The sequence below is a fragment of the Prinia subflava genome, chromosome 6, assembly GCF_021018805.1.
Source record: "Prinia subflava isolate CZ2003 ecotype Zambia chromosome 6, Cam_Psub_1.2, whole genome shotgun sequence".
Taxonomy (NCBI): Eukaryota; Metazoa; Chordata; class Aves; order Passeriformes; family Cisticolidae; genus Prinia; species Prinia subflava.
The window spans coordinates 9,680,700-9,699,697 of record NC_086252.1 but is presented as its reverse complement, the minus strand read 5'-3'; the positions used below and the strand labels follow the sequence as shown (position 1 = coordinate 9,699,697).

Genomic DNA, 18,998 nt, shown 5'->3' with positions numbered 1-18,998 from the left:
CACTAAACTGTTTCAAATGATCTGTTATCATCAGCCTGAAAATATTAATGGCAAAATACTGTTTTCAAAGATTACTGTTGCAGCCTGTATTCCACCTCACTTTTCAGCACTTTTTTGATACCAGAGGGTGTAAGATGCTTTCTGAAAAGATCAAGCAAAGGAAGCAGTGATCTTCCCATCTCACCTCTTCTGGATGCTGACTCCTCGAGTTCAATAATGTATTGAACATGATGCTCTGGTCACTGATTTTCTCTGCAGCTACAGGTGGGAATTTTAAAAAGGCTTTTCTTGACAAGTGCAAAGGCAACTTGCATCATTTTGATACAATTTTTGTCAGGAGCTTGTACATTTGAAGGTAATTTTCCATAGCATTTCCACCAAATTCCTCTGCTGTGGTATGAATTTCAATGTTTTCTGGGACATCAGACATTCATGGGTGGTTTATCAGCATTGCAAGTTTCAAAGAGCATGTGATAATATTTTGGAATGAAATAGTGTACATGCAAAATTTCAGTAATTTTAACTGAAAATGAGCCAGCCTATAACTGCTGAACTGTGTCTTCTGAAATCACAAAGCTCACAATGATAGACTGTGAACTTTTAAAAGGAGAAGGATGTTAATGTCATTTAATGACTTCTCATACACAGAGAACTTACTTTCCTCAAGAGTTAACAGCAAAATGTGAACTCCAGTTTCACGGATAATAAAATATTCTGGCCCTTAAAAACAATACTTTGCTCAAGAGCAGAGTTCTAAAAATTGTTTCTGGAAAAGTTAAAGAGATTTACATTGTATATCCCAGTGCACATTCCCTGCAAATCAAACTGCTGCAATACCACTAAGCAGCTGAAATCCTTCACAGACTGCAAGCTGCAATAAGAAATTAAAAATCCTGCTGGAGTTCAGCTACTGTGCACACATGTCCAGAAGCCATGTGATGTCCAACAAGGGCTTTTACATGGAAACATACTCTCACTTGAAGAAGAAAAGTACCTTATGTAAGCTACTAACTTTTTTTGTCTCAAGCACTTCATACAGTGGTTCACAAAAAATTTCAGTTTAGGGTCAGAATCAGACTTGTTGCACAGAGCTCCAACCACACACATAAAGTCCTTGAAATATTTATTTTTACCAGTTGTATTGCTCACAGTGTGAAGCAGCTCAGCATTCTTCCCCTTGTCATGTTTTAACAACTGATAAACCTTGTTCTTAAGTCTGTGAAAGTTCTCAAATGTGATCACAGGCAGACAGAGATTTGTGCTTATCCTATCAGTTGGTTGTGACTTTTTCCCTGGAACTTCAGGAGGCTGCAGATCCACAAATACTAAGCTTTTAGGGGAAAAAAATAAAAAGAAATACATGAAAAAAAAGAAAGAAAAAGGGTGTTCTTTGTGTCTGGATGTTCAACACTGAAGTCTTGTTGCTTACATATTTTCAGTAAACTCCAAAATGACTTTCACCCTTTCAGCCAAACATTACCTTCATGTCAGTCTCTCTTGGAATGTGATCTTTGAAGTCCTCAATGGAACTCACAAGAAAAGGAATGTGGTAGGATAAGACCTAAGAGACACAAACAGAAACAAAATGAGAAAAATTCCTTCCCATGTTAATTATCAGTTAGACACTACCATTATTTTACTGGGCTTATTTTCTTTTTTAATGGATTTTTATTTTACACATTTGTATTTGTTTGTAGTTTCAAGACATTAAAGCCTAATAAATGTTTGCAACAAAGAAGTGAAATAAAAGCTTTTAAACTGAGTAAAGGCAGAGAACATGCTCTAAACCAAATTTGATGTTTTAATGTAACAGTTCTCTGAACAGTACTCACAAAATAGATTCCCTCACCCCAAGCTGCAATTGGAAGTTCAGTTACAACTGAGTATTACCATTTTACCCATGTTGTCAACCTTTTAAGAGGCAGCATTCCTCAACAGTAAAGCTTCAAACATCCTTAATTCCATGAAGTTAAATACAATGAAAATGGTTCAGAATGTATTGAGTTCTTTCTTACATCTCTAAGTGCTTCCTGTGCCAATGACCGGAAAGACAAGATAACACCAATAATTGTCATTCTCTTCAGAACACTGTCAACAGCTGGAAAGAGAACAATGAACAAAGGGTTGATATTCACAAGCTCAATTCTTCAAACAGGAGAAAGAAAATATTTCATTTATAATAATTAAATAATATTAATATAATTTAATTTATAATAATTAAATAATAATTTATTTGTTTTTAATATTTAAGAAACTATTGAAAACAACAAGGTACTGAAACAAAGCCATTCCTTAGGAGAGCCAAAATAACCAGTGCCAGAGCAGGTTTTTAGAGCTCTGAATCCACAGTGGGATTTTCAGTAGAAGATTATCACGTTTATCAGGTTTACCACTTCCTGGAATGAAACTTAGTATACACAGCTGACAGCACTGGATGCTAACACAGGCTCTGTGCTTTCCTGAGGACAAAAATGTCTTTTTATTGTGATTATTTTTTGTTTCAGGTTCCAAAGCTAGGTACCAGGCTCCCATGTTACTGCTGTTACGTATTCTCATCCCTGAAATGATGTTCAAAACTCATCACTAACAGAGTGTGTACTGAATAACACTGAGATCTCACTTTGTAAGTGAGAAGAATGGAAAGTTTGAAATGATCCATCAGTTTAGATGAGTTCATGTACATTTTGCTGCTTATGGATACTCTCCATACAGAGAAATGAAGTTTTCCCATTTTCTTTACAAAGACAAATATAAAAAATAACTCTGTATCTTTGGAAGGATCTTGTTAGATACCCACATGATAATCTTTTAAAGAGAGCTGCCATCTGGTCTGGCTTGTCAAAGCTGGTCCTCATTTGTGTTAGAACTTCAACGTTCTCCACCACAAGTTTCTGTCAAGAAGCAAGGATTCATGTCAGCTCCAGATTTCAGCATGTGAACTGGATAAATGCCTGATTTAGGACATTTCAACTGGGCAGAAAAGCAACTGACCCCACGGAATACAGATACACCCACTGTATTCACTGCAACACCAATGTTATCAGCAGTCACTGCTGTACACAAAAGCAAACTCAGAATCAGAAAGCAGAGGATTAGATACTCCTTAGAACATGATTTTTATATTGATCAATGTGTACCACTTCTTAAAGCAAAGGAATGGAACTCCAGAAAAATCAGACAATAGGTCCTTGTGGCACTCAGCTCTTTAGAAGAAAAGTATGCATGTTACAATAAAAATATAAATTCACAAAGTAATCAATTCTTTTGGATTGCTGCTGTCACTAAATATGCTGAAATGTAATGTTGGTAAAATTGAAAAATGGAATCAAAAGTGGGATTCAGACTGTTAAACCTTGGTGCAGTTTACATGAAATTTTCTTCCACTACAATATGAAAAGGCAAAAACATACCTCCAAGTCCCAACACCTCAGCCTGAAACAGTTAAACTCAAGTGCAGTAGTTTTCATTTCAGTTTGGCCAAAAGAAAAGAAAATGTGTTTCTAATTTTTAACAGCTCTCATATATGCAATTTGTAAGATTAGAGTACATGTAATAACTTTCCTGAAATCATTCTCCAAATATTTATCAGATTAAAATTTAAATTACAGGGATTGCATAATCACATCTCTAAAATGTCAGATCCAAATTTCCTGCTAGCTGAGGAATTTAGGCTGTGCCAAGCTGTATTTTTAAACTCTCTTCAAGCAAAAAATAGGTAGTTTATTCTTATAAAAATATTTTTGCAGTGTCAGTGCTAAGTACCCTATTTCAGAAAGGGAAAAGTGATTCTCTCTCTTTATGCAGAGGACAATCAACAGCTACAAAATTGTAGATCTCTTGTGTTCTTCTGGAATGGAAGTGTTTTCCCTTCTGTTTAAAAAAGACTTCAACTAATGTTTTGTATGCTAAATGACATCAACATAGAAAAGAACAGAAGTATAGAGGGAGAAACAAAGATACTCTGAATTGGAGGTGGTCTTCCAAAGTGATTATTAATAGTTTTATTTTTCAACTAGGTACATTCCAATCAATCTCAATTTCCAGAGGAGGCAGCAGGAAAAATTAATACTCATCAGAAATGCAGGCCACCATAAGTTTAGAACACGATTATATACATTTCATAAAATCTAAGGGGCAATACCTGCAGGAACCTACTGCTAAGGATCCACAAAGACACAACCTTTGATACTTTTGCTAGCAGCTTTAATAGTTTGATTTGCAGATCTGTCCAACAACTGCACTGTATCATGGTCATGCTGTTCCCATAAGCTCAAGCCTCTCCATAATCCACCCACTCTCCCTACTTTATTTTCACTGAAAAGCAAGGAAAGAAAGAAGCTCTACAAAATGCAGCAAACTAACCAAGAATCTTAAAGGTCCCTTCCCATATGATGCCTAAGCTTTCTATGTATTTTCCATACATCTGTAGCTTGGCAGACTGCTAATGCATGGTTGCAGATCCAGTACTCTCCCTACCCTTTTCCCCTAGATTTAGAACAATAAGCTGACCATGGAACACATTCCAGAAAATACTGTTTAGTCTTATTGCCAAGGAAGAGGGCCTACAAGAACAGCACTTTTGGTTTTCCAAGCAGAACCTGAGAAGTCACAACAAGAATTGGGGCAAAGAAGCCCTTGGGCCAACTGCAGGGGGCTCACCCAGAGCTGGGCTACTGGGGCAACCCAGTTTGATATCCTAATTAATTAACCTTATCAAACTGTAGACATCCAGGGCCCATCCTATCACCACTGGGATACCTGGGCACTTCCCATAAAGGTCTGCCTTTCACTGTGCTGTTTTAGCACTGTTGCAAGGGTTTTTCTCTTTTGATTACAGGCAACACTTCCAGCCCAAACTGTTCAATTACTGTGAGTACACATGTGCATGGACATGACACACTTCCATGCTGAGAGCCACAGCAAGACTGGTTTGTGCTGAAATCAGGATGGGCAATTTTAAACCAGAACTTGGCATTTTATTTTAAATCCCTCAAAGCTCTCCAGAATGCAAGACTGAAGGCAATAGCCCAAGCACACTGTTACTCAGTCAAACTTTCAGCTTCACAAAAAATAACCAGCATATTAATTTAAGGTTTAAAAGGAGTAGGCTGGAATACAGTTCAAATAGTGGCTTAAATGAGGCAATCTTTCCCTTCTTGCCCCAAGCTTGAACTTCAGATATAAAAGTGACACCTGGTCCCACTTTGCAGGAAGTAAAGCAAGCATGTTGAACCCTACTTGTACTGAATTCCCCATTCTCTCCTCTTGGTGCTTTCTTCCCCCAAACACAGATGCTTCTCTGGGCTGTCTTGCAAAGCCAACTATCCCAGCCAAAGAGATGAACATTTTATTACTTTGTTTTTTCCTCCAAAAATGTGGTCATGGACGTGTGGATCGACATCATCCTCTGCTTACCCTCAGCAGTATCAGAAAACAACAGATTGCTGACACAATTTAAAGTCGCTTTTTAAAAAATACACACACCAACAACAGAAATCGTGCTGATTTTGAGGAAATATGTGATTCCTCAGTAAGGGCACAAATAGCACAGCAACAAACACTTGCCAAAGGTGTTCAAGTGCTTTTCTTGAAACGTGACACGTGTCACTTTGTGCACATGAGGAGTTCAACCACACATTCTCACCTGGAATTCCAATTCCAGATTTTTGATTAAATAACAGCAACAAAAAAAAATCTGACTCAAAAACCAGAATGGACACAAGGAATTAACTACCCTGGCAGGCTGGGCACGCAGGGCAAGGTTACTGCATGCTCTTAGACCAGCTTGGAAAGCATAAGCAGCCCCTATTCTTAAGCTGTGACAGTGAATAAAAGACTCCAAACCTTTCTATCATGCATCTCAGCCTTCCAGCAGCACTGCAATAAGGTGTTTACATAGAAAACAAGATCCTTGGAAGTGTGACATCGGATATATCAAAACCACACACTTCTAAAGGTCTGGTATGTTAATAACAAATTGTTATTGAAGAAAGAAAGGAAGTTCCTTAGATCTCTTAGGTATTCATGCACTTTTTCAAAAATACAGCATGCATGAATAGTTACAAAAAAATCCTTAGTTTAATCAGTGGTCAAATAAACTGAAAATTATAAGATGTAATAACAAGTTGGAATTAAATTTGGAAATGGCACTAAAAGAACAAGTTATATTTAAAAAATCTAGGCCAATTAGTGAGATTTTAATAGTATGACTATCTGGAGAAAGTAGTATATATTATTACATTTATTAAAACTTCTTTCCAGAAGGAGTTACACAGGTACCAAGTGTTTCCCCTGTCACTGTTTGCTGTTTTGAATACACATAGAACTAACTCCCTTGACATGCCCCCATTTCCAATTTGTTTTTCACTACATCAACTCTGTTGTTTGTAGTGCAGTAGATGTGAGGTTTACTTATCAGAACACAGACATTTACAATAAATGGTTACTGTTGGGCCAGAAGGAAAGATATATGGAAAAATGAGGAAAATAACAAAGAAAAAAGGACCTTGTCTTTCATCCATGTAAACTAAACAATAGATGCATACAGGCATCATTAAGAAGCAAGTCCTTATAGATTACTAGGACACATTTGAGATTTTCCTGCAACATTTGGAGAGTCAACAGTCTTGGTAAGGTCTTCACAAACACCTGGAGATCTTCAAAAACATTTCTCTTCCCACTGATGATGAAAGTGAGCTGATTCCTAACTCAGGGTATCTACCACAGAAACGAACAGTGTGCATAATGCAGTTGAAGAATGTGGGACACACACACACACTACCTGTGCAAACTCACTGCAGACGAGGAGTAAAATCCACAGCTTTATGGTTTGTTGGATGCAGTCATTTTAAAAAGATGGCATGCAGAAACACAGGCATTAAATATCCTAAAGGAAGCTTAACCAGAGCAGTCCAGCCCTCCCACCCACCAGCTCCCAAGCTTACCTTAAGCTCAGCAACCTGTGAGGAGATGTGCCACATCAGACTTTCACTTAGGAACTTCATGCCATATGGCCCCAGAAGTTCAGAAAGGGCTCTCATTTCTGAGAAATAAAAGAAATTGTTATACTTCAAATATTCCATCTTCATTTATTTGCAGCCCATCATGTACCTAGCATGATGTTTTAAGGGCAAAAATATTTCACCACAAGCATAAATTTAAAGACAAGAGTCTGTATGGCAGTAAACTGAAGCAGTAGTCACCAACACATAATATACCCATCTCTTTAGCTAAAATGCAATGCTACTTTGACTAAAAATAGGGAAAATAAGACAAGAGGCAGCATGAATAAAAAGTACTTAAAATACCATTGAAGGCTAACAATGGTTAGCTCTAAGAGTTAGCTGTAATTTCAGTAACAGTTGCTCTGAGAGTTCTGTTATTCCAATTACTCGAGCAATACAACAACTGCTCTTCACAAATACTGAGGAGAAGTATCAAAGTTTACCTGATATATCAGAGTATTCCTCAGCATTGAATGTCAATTCATTTTCTGTGGGCAAATTCACAAACGCCTTCATGGCCGGGAAATAAGCGATGTGGCCATTGCTGACCTGCCGTAGCAGTGTTTCCAAATACCTTGGCAGAAAGGGGAAATGCTTTAGATGAAAAGGCACGTGCTCATGGATACTCCACACAGATGAAATACAGTGACAAGGGAGAGCACAGCCCATACACCACAGCTTTAGGCTCATAGTTCAACTGATGCCTGCATTTTATTCTCTATCTTGTCCCTATAAAAAGTACAAGAAGTTGCCAACAGGCAAACTTCAAGCTGCTTTTAACAGGTACAGAGAGAAGTGAACGTGTCATGTTGGAAACTTAAGAAAATTTTAAATAATTTCACTTCTCCGATTCCAGATTTTTGGAAAAAAAATCTCTAAAAAATTTCTAACAAGCATTGATGTAATACTCACCAATTAGTGTACAGGCTGGTGATGGTTGGCTCCCCATGGCTGTCCAGGTGCTGGGTTTGCTGCAGCAGAACGTTGTTGAACACTCGTGTGATGTCGATCTGGACATAATTCTCTATGGACTGGAGCACTGTCATGTAGGCCCTGACACTGGTCAGCAGCTCTGAGGGCTTCGCAATCTCCTGTGTTGCTTGATTATACATAGTCATTCCAACAATTGACCTTTTAGAGACAAAAGGATTGGAAACAAACTCGTTTCTCAGTAAAATTCAACAAAGATGCAGCTCTACAGATGATTTTCTAGCCACAGATTTTCACAGAATCATAGAATGGCCTGGGTTGGAAGGGAGCTGGAGATCAGCGAGTTCACCCCTCCTGCCAGGGACAGGGACACCTTCCACACCAGACTCCTCAAGAGCTCCAACCTGGCCTCAAACGCTTTCAAGAATGGAAAATACTCATTTTACTTGAATACTTCTCAAATCTGCCCATGTAAAACTCTGATCAATGCACATACTACACCAGCACTTTTAAAAACAGCTTTGGATTCCAAAGACAACTGTATCTGTGGTTCCAGTAAAAATTTCATGAGACTAAGAATATTCACCAAGCACTTTTTAAATAAAGCTTTTTTCCCCCATATCTGTATGAGCAATCCACACTGTCCAAGGCTTATATAACAACTACTTTGGCAAATAAATTAATGTTGAAGTCTTTTAAAATGCAGAACTTCTGGGAAATTCAAGAGCAACCCTGTATTTAAGTGTTCAAAGTGTATTAACACAAAAAATTATTTGACCAAAGCTGCTGTTCTAGTTTGAAATATCTTTTTAAAAACCAAATAGCTGTAGTATAGTATGAATTGAAAAATATATCCAGTATATATGTAAAGTAAATAAACAGAAATCCTATAATGAAAAATACATCTCCCTTTAGCTAACACAGGGATTTCTATCTTTAATCAAGGAGCCAAGAAATGGCAGGACATACTTTAATTTGTTCAAATTCTCACTATAAATAAAAGCAGCCTTCTAATACCAGATGTTCACAGGGTAGCTTTCAGGCTAGAGCAGGACTGTATACTCCATTTTAACACACGTGGACATGGACCTTATGCAGTGTGTCACTGGAAACAAGTCCTCAAACAAACTCTATCAGGGGATCCTTAAAAGCAGTCTCAGTAAACAAATACTTGTAGTGTTTATTTTAAGTTTATAATGGTCTCAGACTTTGAGAGCTAAGCTTTTAAGTAATATGTACTTTTCAAAGACAGAACAGCAATAAAAAAAATCAGATCACGACTTTCACCACAGGTGAATGGCATGAGTTATTCTGGAGGAGATCACAATATTTAAGAGTAACCTTTTGTTGTTGCTCGGACATATGTAAATAAATATTTTCAACAGTTTGCTTCTGAGGCAGCCTCTTATTTTAAAATAAATTCAAAATTGATACAATAACAAGATTAAGTGGCATCATAATAAGCTCCAGTCCGATCACATGTGACAGAGGAGCTTAAAACAGTAATCAAACCCTAACAGTGAGACACTAACACTGTCTTTTAAGGAACACTGCAAGCCTCTGGAAGAAATGCCTCTTGAAGGTCTGAAAATAATTATAAACTGAATATGAATTCTGCTCAGCTAACGAATTTCATTTCTTTCATGAAGCAAGAAAAAGGGAAGCAGTCTCTGAAAGTGGTGCGCCTGTTGCTTCAGCCCCAGTCCACAAGCCAGCCTCCCCCAAATTAAAATAATAAGCACAAGTGTCCAACACTGGTCTGAATTCATAAACCTGAAGCGCTAACTTCCTAAAATGTCATGAAGTTATCTTCATTTTTATGTCACCTTATCTTACTGATGGAATGCTCCAGTGACCTAATATTATGTCTTGATGATTAAACTGATTAAGCCTTGTACCCTGCTTGAAATATTTAACCAGTAATCTTTGGTATAAAACAGTAGGATAGCTGGCTGGTTTAATACCAAGTCCTCTCCAGAAGTTGTCATTTGCCTATTTCTGTAAAAAATGATGGGAAGATTAAGGTAAGAACAGAGGGAAATATCAAGCATCAACAGTTTACTTAAAAAAAATTTAAAATAACCGGACGTATTCTCAATTGGTTTTGTCAGATCTTGACTTCTGCTTTTCAGACTTCTTTCAGCAAGGCAGTGGACTCAAATATTGGAAAACACTCCAGCAATGTGCAAAAGAATTTGGGAATACAGGGAATACATGTCCTCATACATGCCTAAAACCAGCCACCACCAGCTCCCACAAAATACCCAGGATGGGGAGTGCAGGATGTGGCTGTTCAACAGATTATGTGGATTTTACAACAGGAATTGACTCTTGTGTGTCTGCACATGTAAATTAATAATCATTTCGTTGGGATTCTACTCATGGTTCTCACGAGCCACCTTTAAAATCCAGTTTGATGTAGTAAGTACACAATATTTCCAACATAAACCAGCAAAGGCTTATTTTGTATCTCACTCTACAATGTTTCTTACTTGGTGAAGCGGATTTCCAGGTGAGATGTCAGATACTCCCTCGGGGTAAACGTGTGTTCCCAAACCACCATGTTTGGTACATAATTGATTGAGAAGCAGAGCTCAGAAAGTGCAGTGTGCAGTTTGTCCAGGCTTTAAGAACACACAAGAAATCAAGAAAAATATTTAATGTCACACAGGTGTATATTATCATGGAAGGCACATACTGAATGGATAATGTCTCAAAAGCAGACACAGGTCTAAGTCTTCCCTATCATGTTCTGCATATCTTTTCTAGCATATTTAAAAACCAATATTTTGGCCAAGAACACATCCTACAACTGCATACTAATCTGCATTGCATACAGTGATGTGAGATTTCTTTTTTTAATACATACATAGATATATGTATTTTTTACTCCCCCCCCCCCCCCCCAAAAAAAAAGATGTTTAAGTGTTTTTTCCATAACTGAACTAAACAATACAAATAATGTTTTCTAGCAGGCAGCAATAAAAACCTAAAAATATTGGGGGAAGAAATCTTAAACTAAGTTCTTTTCCATCAGCTTCTCTAATATTTACAGTTCTCTGCTGTTTGGTTGTTGCAACTGTAGCAGAACCACTTCCCCCTTCCTTCAGCAGTGTGTGAATTTAGGCACTCCCAATCACACACTTTTCATTTTTTTAGCTTTCTTCCCCTTCATACAATTTATTCAAACAAATTAAGCAAGAAGCATTCGAGATGTAAAACACATTTTGACTTGGGATTCAAGGTGAAAAGAACAGGAGAAGCAGCTTACTTTGTCACAACCAATCTGTTTTTCCTCATGCTTTCCACTCCTGGTTTCTCCCTTTCAGGTTCTCCTTTCTTTCCAGTCTGTTTTTTTGACTTCTTGTTCACTGCTTGACTGATGGTTTTGGCACAATGTTTTGGCAACAGCTAGTAACCAAAAAGAAATAGCCCCTCCAAATTAAAATCTGATTTTTTTACCACACTCTTCATCACACAAGTAACACATTCTTCCTTCCACACAACTCTAGTAATAAAAATTCTTGCTCAAATCACCTTCAATTTTATAAACAGAAAGTTTCCCTAAAACACAGAGAAAAAACCAGACACAGCCACACTCACCTGATCACTCAGAGTACATTGTTCTGTGCAAATGTCTGTGATAAGATTTCGAGCCTGCTTGGCCATTTCATCCAAGAACATGTTACACAGGGAAAGGCTACGATCTCCAATGTGATGCCTCTGTTAAAAAGGGAGAACAGGAAAAGGATTTTCAGCTTCCCATCACTCCTACAGTACTGTAGAGAACAGTGCACTAATCATATAACTAGGATATGAGAAATAATAAATTCATTAGTCCTCAGTAATCTTGACTCCAGGCACTATTTCTTTCTTTTTGGAAGCAATTTGAACCATGAAAATTTCAAAGTCACCATAAAATATATTTTGTAAAAAGAGGCAAAAAGGTTTTTTTAAGAAGTAGGTTTTCACATTTAATATTGGACCAAATCTACTTGAATGTGTCCAGTATTCCAAGGTCTCTGTGAATGTCCTCTTCATTAATATGTGCCAAAGTTTAGTCTAGGGGGAAAAAGGCATGCACAGCTTGAGCTACAGAGAAGGCAGTGTCCCTCATATCACCGAAAAAACCAAGAATAAAGCCCTGCTGCATTGATTTCTGGATTCTGCTCCTTGGTCTCTGTCCTGCTGAAATCCTCCTTTCACCACGGATGATTCCCTTCCATCAGCCACACCATGACACTGTACACAGCACAGCAAAGATGAGTTTTCCAAAATGCTAACAGTTACCAAGGCAGACAATGCAGGTATTGAATTCCAAGTTCTGCTGGCTGTGACCAAATGTGCTTGCTGCAGCTGAATGCACAGCAACTGGTGTCCAGTGGACTTTGGCTGCTGATTCCTTACTGTTACTGGAATTGTTCTCAAAGATGTCTCTTGTTCTGAAGGGTTAAGCTGGCCTTGAAACTTTTTAGTGCTTGTCTGGTACAAATAGCATTGGCAGCTATTTAAAGCAAAGCATACAAGGAAAATACCTGTATAAATGTATATTGGAATGAAGTTCAGCAGAAAATAATTTTATGTTTAAATAAGAAAACTCCCTATTGCATATATTACAATAAATCTTATTCAACTAATTGTTTCAGATGAACACTATTAGGAATGAAAACAACATTTTCAGGAGCACTACATAAAAATAGCCAAGTTAACTCCAAGAATAATTCCAAAGTCAATGAACATACAGGAAATGTACTAAAGGATTTATGCCACTACAACAAAAATAGAAAGGATTTCCTCAGATTCAAACTGCTTCCTTTAACAAAGAGTCCATTTCTTCAAGCAACAGTGTGTTTTTTTAAATTCTAATTCTAACCAACAAGGTTCCCACTACCCAGTTCTGACCAAAGCAAATGCTTGCATTATACTCCATACAGAACCCCCAACTTCCTATTTCCTTCTCCCAACTATGATTTTATAAACCATTTAACAGGAAAACTGTTGCTTCTAAGTTTTAACAGGGCCTATGGGATTTATTAGCATCTAAGCCTGAAGAGTCATCGTATTTTTGTACCCTAGCTCATTTCTCTTTAAACAAAGATCAAAATGCTTCCTCACTTCAGAAAAGGATTTAGAGAGTTATGTAACAAGAGAGTCATGTAACAAGATATCCACTTGTTTTACCTCCATTTTTCCATTTTTAGCACTCTCCTCCCTCAAACATTAAATTGCCATCACAAACACCTTTGTACAGTGTTCAGCTCTAGTGTGACCCCTAGGTCACTCCACGTTGAACAGGAGATGAAAATAACTAAAATTGAAAAATTACCTCTTCAGGGCACAGCTCATGGGTGCAGCTCATGAAGTGAGTACAAAGCAGTGGGAATGCAATTGAGTATCTTGACTGAGAGGGAAGCTCCAAACACTGCTGAAACATCTTCTCAAAAGCACGACTATAAAAACTGAACAGAATTAATTGATTATTAATCAGACATTGAAATGCAGTCTGTATATTTTTGCTGCAAATAAGGTTTACTTCACTCAAGCCAAATGTGATCACAAACACATTTTGTATACCAGAAATTGCTCCATGCTTTATAATTTTTGTTTTCTGCATTTGCTTCTTATGCATTTTATTTGCACATCTATTTTACATTATTATCATTATCATATTTTTATTCTGACGTTCCCCACACAGGGACTATAAAAACTTGCACTTTTTACCAAAAAGTATTAAGGAAAAATCTGCAAATGACTCCTGATCAATTATATGACTGCCTGGAGAATATCTCTCACAGATGTTCATAAATACCTTTTTCAAACTAATTCTGCAAGAAACCACAAATTCCAATTGATTCTTCCACTGGCCTATCTTCCTAAAAAGTGTTTTAAAAATTATTATTTAAAAATTACACCTGCGAGGACAAACCAAACAATAAATAATAAAGAACTTGTCGAGTCAGGTTAGTAGCATACCAAAAGATAGAAAGGTCTGAGGTTTCAACCAGCATCTCCACCAAAGAATCCACCATTTTTGTGTGGAAAATGATGGTGTTCATCATCTTTCCCAGCTCTCTGTGGTCTGCAAGACCCAGCGAAGCTTTGGAAACGCTGGTGTAGGCCTGCAAAGACAATACAGTTTATATGTTATAATGTTACATGTACTGTAATTTATATTCTGCAGCTGCTTTTGTGCAAGGTCCATTGCTGTTGCTCAGCACCAGTGTAAAACACTGTTTGCACTCTGCATGTTTAAAGACCGTGCAGGGATTCTTCTCTTTCCACTGGAGCCCAAAAAATGCCAGCTGCCTTTCAGTGAAGTCTCCAGACATGCACTGAATGCTGCATTAATTCCCAGACAAACTGCAGAACAAATGCACTGGCACAACACAGCCCTGCAGGCTCTCCCCCATCAGACACTGAACCACACTCTGCATGCCCACCAACAGCTCAGCCCCAGCACGTTCCATTTCTGAGCTGCCACAAACACCCCAAGGGGTGACTCGCACAAAGTACCCAAAGCAGACAAAGTTGTATCAAAACACAGCAAACTATCTGTTCAAGTATTTGTTTAAGAGTAGGGTATTTTTAGGTAGTGTGAGAGTAATCTAGAACACGAGTAATCTACGAAATACTTTAGTTTTAAGCGAGTGAAATGTCATCTGTATTTACCAATTCTTACCTGCAATCTAAACCAATCTAATCTCATTCCTCTGAAGTCAAATACCTCTCCATCTTCAACTGTATCAGGGAAAAATATAGAACAGAAAACCCTTAGAGAACAGTAACAAAGTCAGATATTCTTTATCAGATCTTCTAAAACCCCCAAAGTACTAAAGATTTGTTTGGGTAATGAACCTCATGTTTTTACCCAAGAATTTTGATCCAGTACAGCTGCAGTAAAAGGAATTAACATATCTAAATGGAAATATGTGTGATATGTTTTCTATATTAAAAGGCAGAATTACTACCCAATAGCACTCTTTGGGAAAGAGACAAGCCATGAGAAGCAGATACAAAAAGGAAAGAGAAACAAGGGAACAAATGCAGTTCATCTCCTTCTACTGATGACATGAAACAAAAACAGTGAAACTTTTCCAAGATCATTCAAACTTACCTTGTTTCACACTTAGTGAAGTCATTGTGTTTACAAAAGAGGACATGATGATTGATTCATCCTCTGGGCACACTGAAAGATTCTAAAATAAATGTTGTTATTATTATTACTTTAAACTTGGTTTATGAAACAATGTTAATATCCATGCCCCATTCATCAGCTATACTCTGAAATGTTCAAAAACCTACAGGAGGTAACCTAGTCGATGGAATACTTCAAATAGTGCTATTTAATAGCTTTCACTTTTTAATGCATTGGTTGATGACAAATACCTAGAAAAGATTGCCTCCAAACCAACATCAGCTCAAAACAGGAAAACCTGTCAGTAAATGTAGCTATGCTGCATTTTCTGTCCTGTCTGCAAAGAAAACCTGGCCATGGCAGGATATAATGGGGAACACACCAGCATCACTTCACCTCCAAACAACCCTTTGCTCATTATTTTTTTGTTAAAAATTCAAATTTATTTTACTAAGCATTCAAATTTTACAAAATGCAACATAAATCTTTTTCCTTTTAGCCACTAATAGGAGCACACTTCTGTTAAGTAACACAATGCAAAATTCCTCATAATTCCAGCAATAACTGACATTGAAGCCTAAAGGCTGAAAAAATCCAAATTACCACTCAATCATTTGTGTAATCCGGTGCTTGATAGCTGTTATGAATTAATGACAACTAAAAGTCAAGCCCATTTTTCCCCTCGTTTCAGTTTGGGCTCCATCTAGTGGGGTCACTCGGGAATGAAAGCAAAGCACTTCAGAAGTTTATCGTTTCTTGGCTGGGCTAAATAAGAAAAGATTTCTACGCTCCTGCAGTGACGGTACCTGTTCCACTGTATCTAAACATAACAGTGCTTCAAAATATTCATGGATGAATATCATATTAGTATATCAATAATTGATACTAATATATATTAGTGTGTCAATTCCTAGCACTCCTAATGTAACGGAGCTGTGTCAGGGGAGGTTGAGGCTGGGGATGAGGACAGGGTTCCTCCACCAGAGATGGTGGGCACTGAGCAGGATCCCGAGGGTTTGGGTCACATCCCCAGGGCGGCCAGAGCTCCAGGAGCACTGGGACAACGCTCCCAGGCACAGGCTGGGACTGCTGGGGTGTCCTGTGCACGTGAGCCTCAGATGAACCTTGGGGGTCCCTTCCAGCCTGGGATACTCTGGGATTCTATACAGAAACCCTAAGCACCACTCTAAACCCCAAACTAAACAGCAAGTTAATTTTATCCCATGAAGTTCATCAAAACCCACAAACCAGCATGCATTTTATGCCATCGCTTTGGACAAAAAGCCCTTGTGCAAATCAGCAATTGAGAAGCCAGAGCCACGATGCTGCCATACCTGCACGAGCTCGTTCAGCACCACTGCATCAAAGCCAGAGAGGTACTGCACATAATATCTCTGCATCACTGGTCCGTACTTCCTCACGTGTGCTCGCAGCTCCTCCATGTAGAATATCAGCTCAGCTATGTGCCTACAACACCACAAGGAAAAGCTCACAAACATCACTCCTAAGATTAAAACAGATTTCTGTTACTGGCATGCTTCTCAAGGGGATTTTCTCCTATATACCTTGGTTTTAAAACAGTTATCAATTGCTAATTTCTGTATGAAAATATTTGTAAATGTTGCAAAAGGAGCTTACACAGGTAATTTTCTCTGCAAGGTCAAATCCACTCAACAGGACATAAGTTAGCAGGATACCACCACAATAATCCTCAAAGGTTTGTGTAACTATTCACTTCTTTTTCTGAATAAGCCCTTCTGTACAGCTCAATTTGAAAAAATGTTTTTCTCAAAAAGTGGTTAAACTTGGAAAACACAAATTTAATAACTACTTTTCTGGGGTTTTCTTCCAAGCCATGAGAATGGTTAAATACTTGCACAGGTGGTTTCAGAGAGGCTCTGGAGCCTCCATATTTCCTTAGCACCTAAACCCAGTGCAGAAAACCCAAGGCTTTCCCACTCCAGCTCTGTGAATGGCCTTGTGATTCTTACTGGTTTAAATCCCTGCAGTTTTCAGTCCAACCTTGTGTCCAATAGTCTTGAGAAGTCTCCTGCCTCTCCCCACTTGTAAGATCTTGTAATCATATTTGTCTTTTTTACCATCTGTTTATGGTGACACTAATGATGTGTTACATACATAAAGCTTATCTGATTTAAAAGTTTTGCTACAAGAGGCATTCTACAAATCAACAAATAAAGGTTTTTGGAAGTTTTCTTGCCTTCTTCATTGATTTGATCAGTGCAAAATCAATGAGGACACAAGAAAAAGCTTTATTTTTGCCTATTCAAAGTTTAAAAACCAAAACTTATATAAAATATTTTTACTTTATAAATGAATTTTCACCAATGTGTTCCAATTTCTAGGACACTACTTCTAGTCTTCTGTTTTGATGGGACCCTTAATATTCCCAAGTCAAAATTTTCTGAACATTCCCAGCTGCCCCATGTAGCTGACCTTTTCTGAGACTCCATTGCCCTCAAATTGATTGTGTCTTTGAAACTCTAGTACTGAATGGATTGCATGAAAAATGAACATACTTGTCTATGAAATCATCTGCGCTCTTCTTTGGCATATTATCTGCATGACGAAGAAGCCAAATAATTTCATCACGAGCAAAGGATAATGCCATAAATACAAAAAGTGCCTGAAAAACAAAAAAATATTCACAAGCTTATCAATATACACAGCAGCTGAATAGTCTGTGCACTCAAGAGACAACTAGTCTCTAAAACCCAAGAATTTAAAAAACTAAGTAGGTTTCCTCAGAGTGAAGGGAGGAGTTTTTTACCCCCCAAAGAAAATAAATATTGGAAATAGATATTGGATTTATCCTTGAGAAACGCCGTTTTTAGCACAAATGCCAAGCACAGGGGCTGTCGTTACCTTGGGGCCCAGCAGGCCTGGCTGGTCAGACAGGACAGTGGCGAGTTCTTTGAGTGCAGAGCGGAGAAACTTGCGCCTCTCTCTGTGCATTGAACCCCTGCACCAAAGGAACAGGCATTAGCCACACAATACCTGATTCTCTAAAGCAATGAACACCAAGCACAGGCAGATTATATCAACTTCAAAAGTTCTTCGTTGTTCAGATTTTGAACAACGTGGTTCAAAAAATCGGTATCCTCATCAGCAACACCGTGTATTCTTGAAGCATCAATAAATTTAAACCCCTCTGCCCCCTCTCTGTGATGCACATTTGACTACATTAAAACGTTTCTATTTAATCTGCATTCAAATTTTGTCATCATATAAAAGTAACTAACAGATAAACTAAATGCTTCCATCCTGATAATTTGAAAAATAATCTAAAACTTAGGAAGTTACATCAGTAACGACATTAGGCAAATCCAGATTTAAAAGAACAATCAGTAAATGATCCCACTGCCTAATTCAGCATTTGACAAATTCAGCATTTGACAAATTCTGTTTGTAAAATCTCAGTTTTGTTTTAAGAAAATCAGTCTCAACATCTGTCAGGAAAGCTTTTTAAGGCACTTACGCATGTGAAACAGCAGCTTCTTTGCACTCCCGGATGTCATTAATGCGCTTGTTGTAGCTGCAAGTAAAAACAGACAGAGGTGGCACAAGAATCAGCAGCACATTTCAGAATGAGCTGAGCAGGACTTGAGAGGAGCTACAATGTTACAGCAAGCAGGACACAGCAGAAAAGCAGCTCCTGAGCAGAGCTAAATGCCAAAAATGGACACTCAAACAAAAAAGTCTCTCTCCTGAAGCGCTCCTGGTGTGTGCTGTAGAGGTCTCAGCCACGTTTCTGAGTTTTCATGTGATGTACTGCAGAAACAGTGGCAGCAAGACGTAATTTTTATAGCAAACTCCACATTCATATAACGTCATTTCCTTTCAGTAAATCAAGATTTGTGGGTGAGATCATTAACCTTAGAGACTTGCCATTTTAGAGACTGATTCACCAG

The 18,998-nt window shown here is 38.0% G+C and overlaps 1 protein-coding gene across 2 annotated transcripts in view; it reads right to left on the bottom strand.

Annotated features, from left to right (window-relative positions):
• NCKAP1 (NCK associated protein 1) overlaps positions 1 to 18,998 on the bottom strand; it is a 55,115-nt gene that overhangs the window by 10,505 nt on the left and 25,612 nt on the right. For both annotated transcript variants that reach the window (XM_063400129.1, XM_063400130.1), the window contains exons 10-26: positions 18,566 to 18,622; positions 17,953 to 18,049; positions 17,607 to 17,713; positions 16,404 to 16,536; positions 15,049 to 15,130; positions 14,614 to 14,672; positions 13,908 to 14,053; positions 13,261 to 13,393; positions 11,538 to 11,657; positions 11,206 to 11,345; positions 10,427 to 10,558; positions 7,917 to 8,135; positions 7,448 to 7,578; positions 6,945 to 7,042; positions 2,798 to 2,891; positions 2,016 to 2,098; positions 1,481 to 1,561 (exon numbers count right to left, since the gene is read on the bottom strand). In XM_063400129.1, the coding sequence (XP_063256199.1) occupies positions 1,481 to 1,561; positions 2,016 to 2,098; positions 2,798 to 2,891; positions 6,945 to 7,042; positions 7,448 to 7,578; positions 7,917 to 8,135; positions 10,427 to 10,558; positions 11,206 to 11,345; positions 11,538 to 11,657; positions 13,261 to 13,393; positions 13,908 to 14,053; positions 14,614 to 14,672; positions 15,049 to 15,130; positions 16,404 to 16,536; positions 17,607 to 17,713; positions 17,953 to 18,049; positions 18,566 to 18,622 (1,912 nt within the window). The remainder of the gene's footprint in view (positions 1 to 1,480; positions 1,562 to 2,015; positions 2,099 to 2,797; positions 2,892 to 6,944; positions 7,043 to 7,447; positions 7,579 to 7,916; positions 8,136 to 10,426; positions 10,559 to 11,205; positions 11,346 to 11,537; positions 11,658 to 13,260; positions 13,394 to 13,907; positions 14,054 to 14,613; positions 14,673 to 15,048; positions 15,131 to 16,403; positions 16,537 to 17,606; positions 17,714 to 17,952; positions 18,050 to 18,565; positions 18,623 to 18,998) is intronic.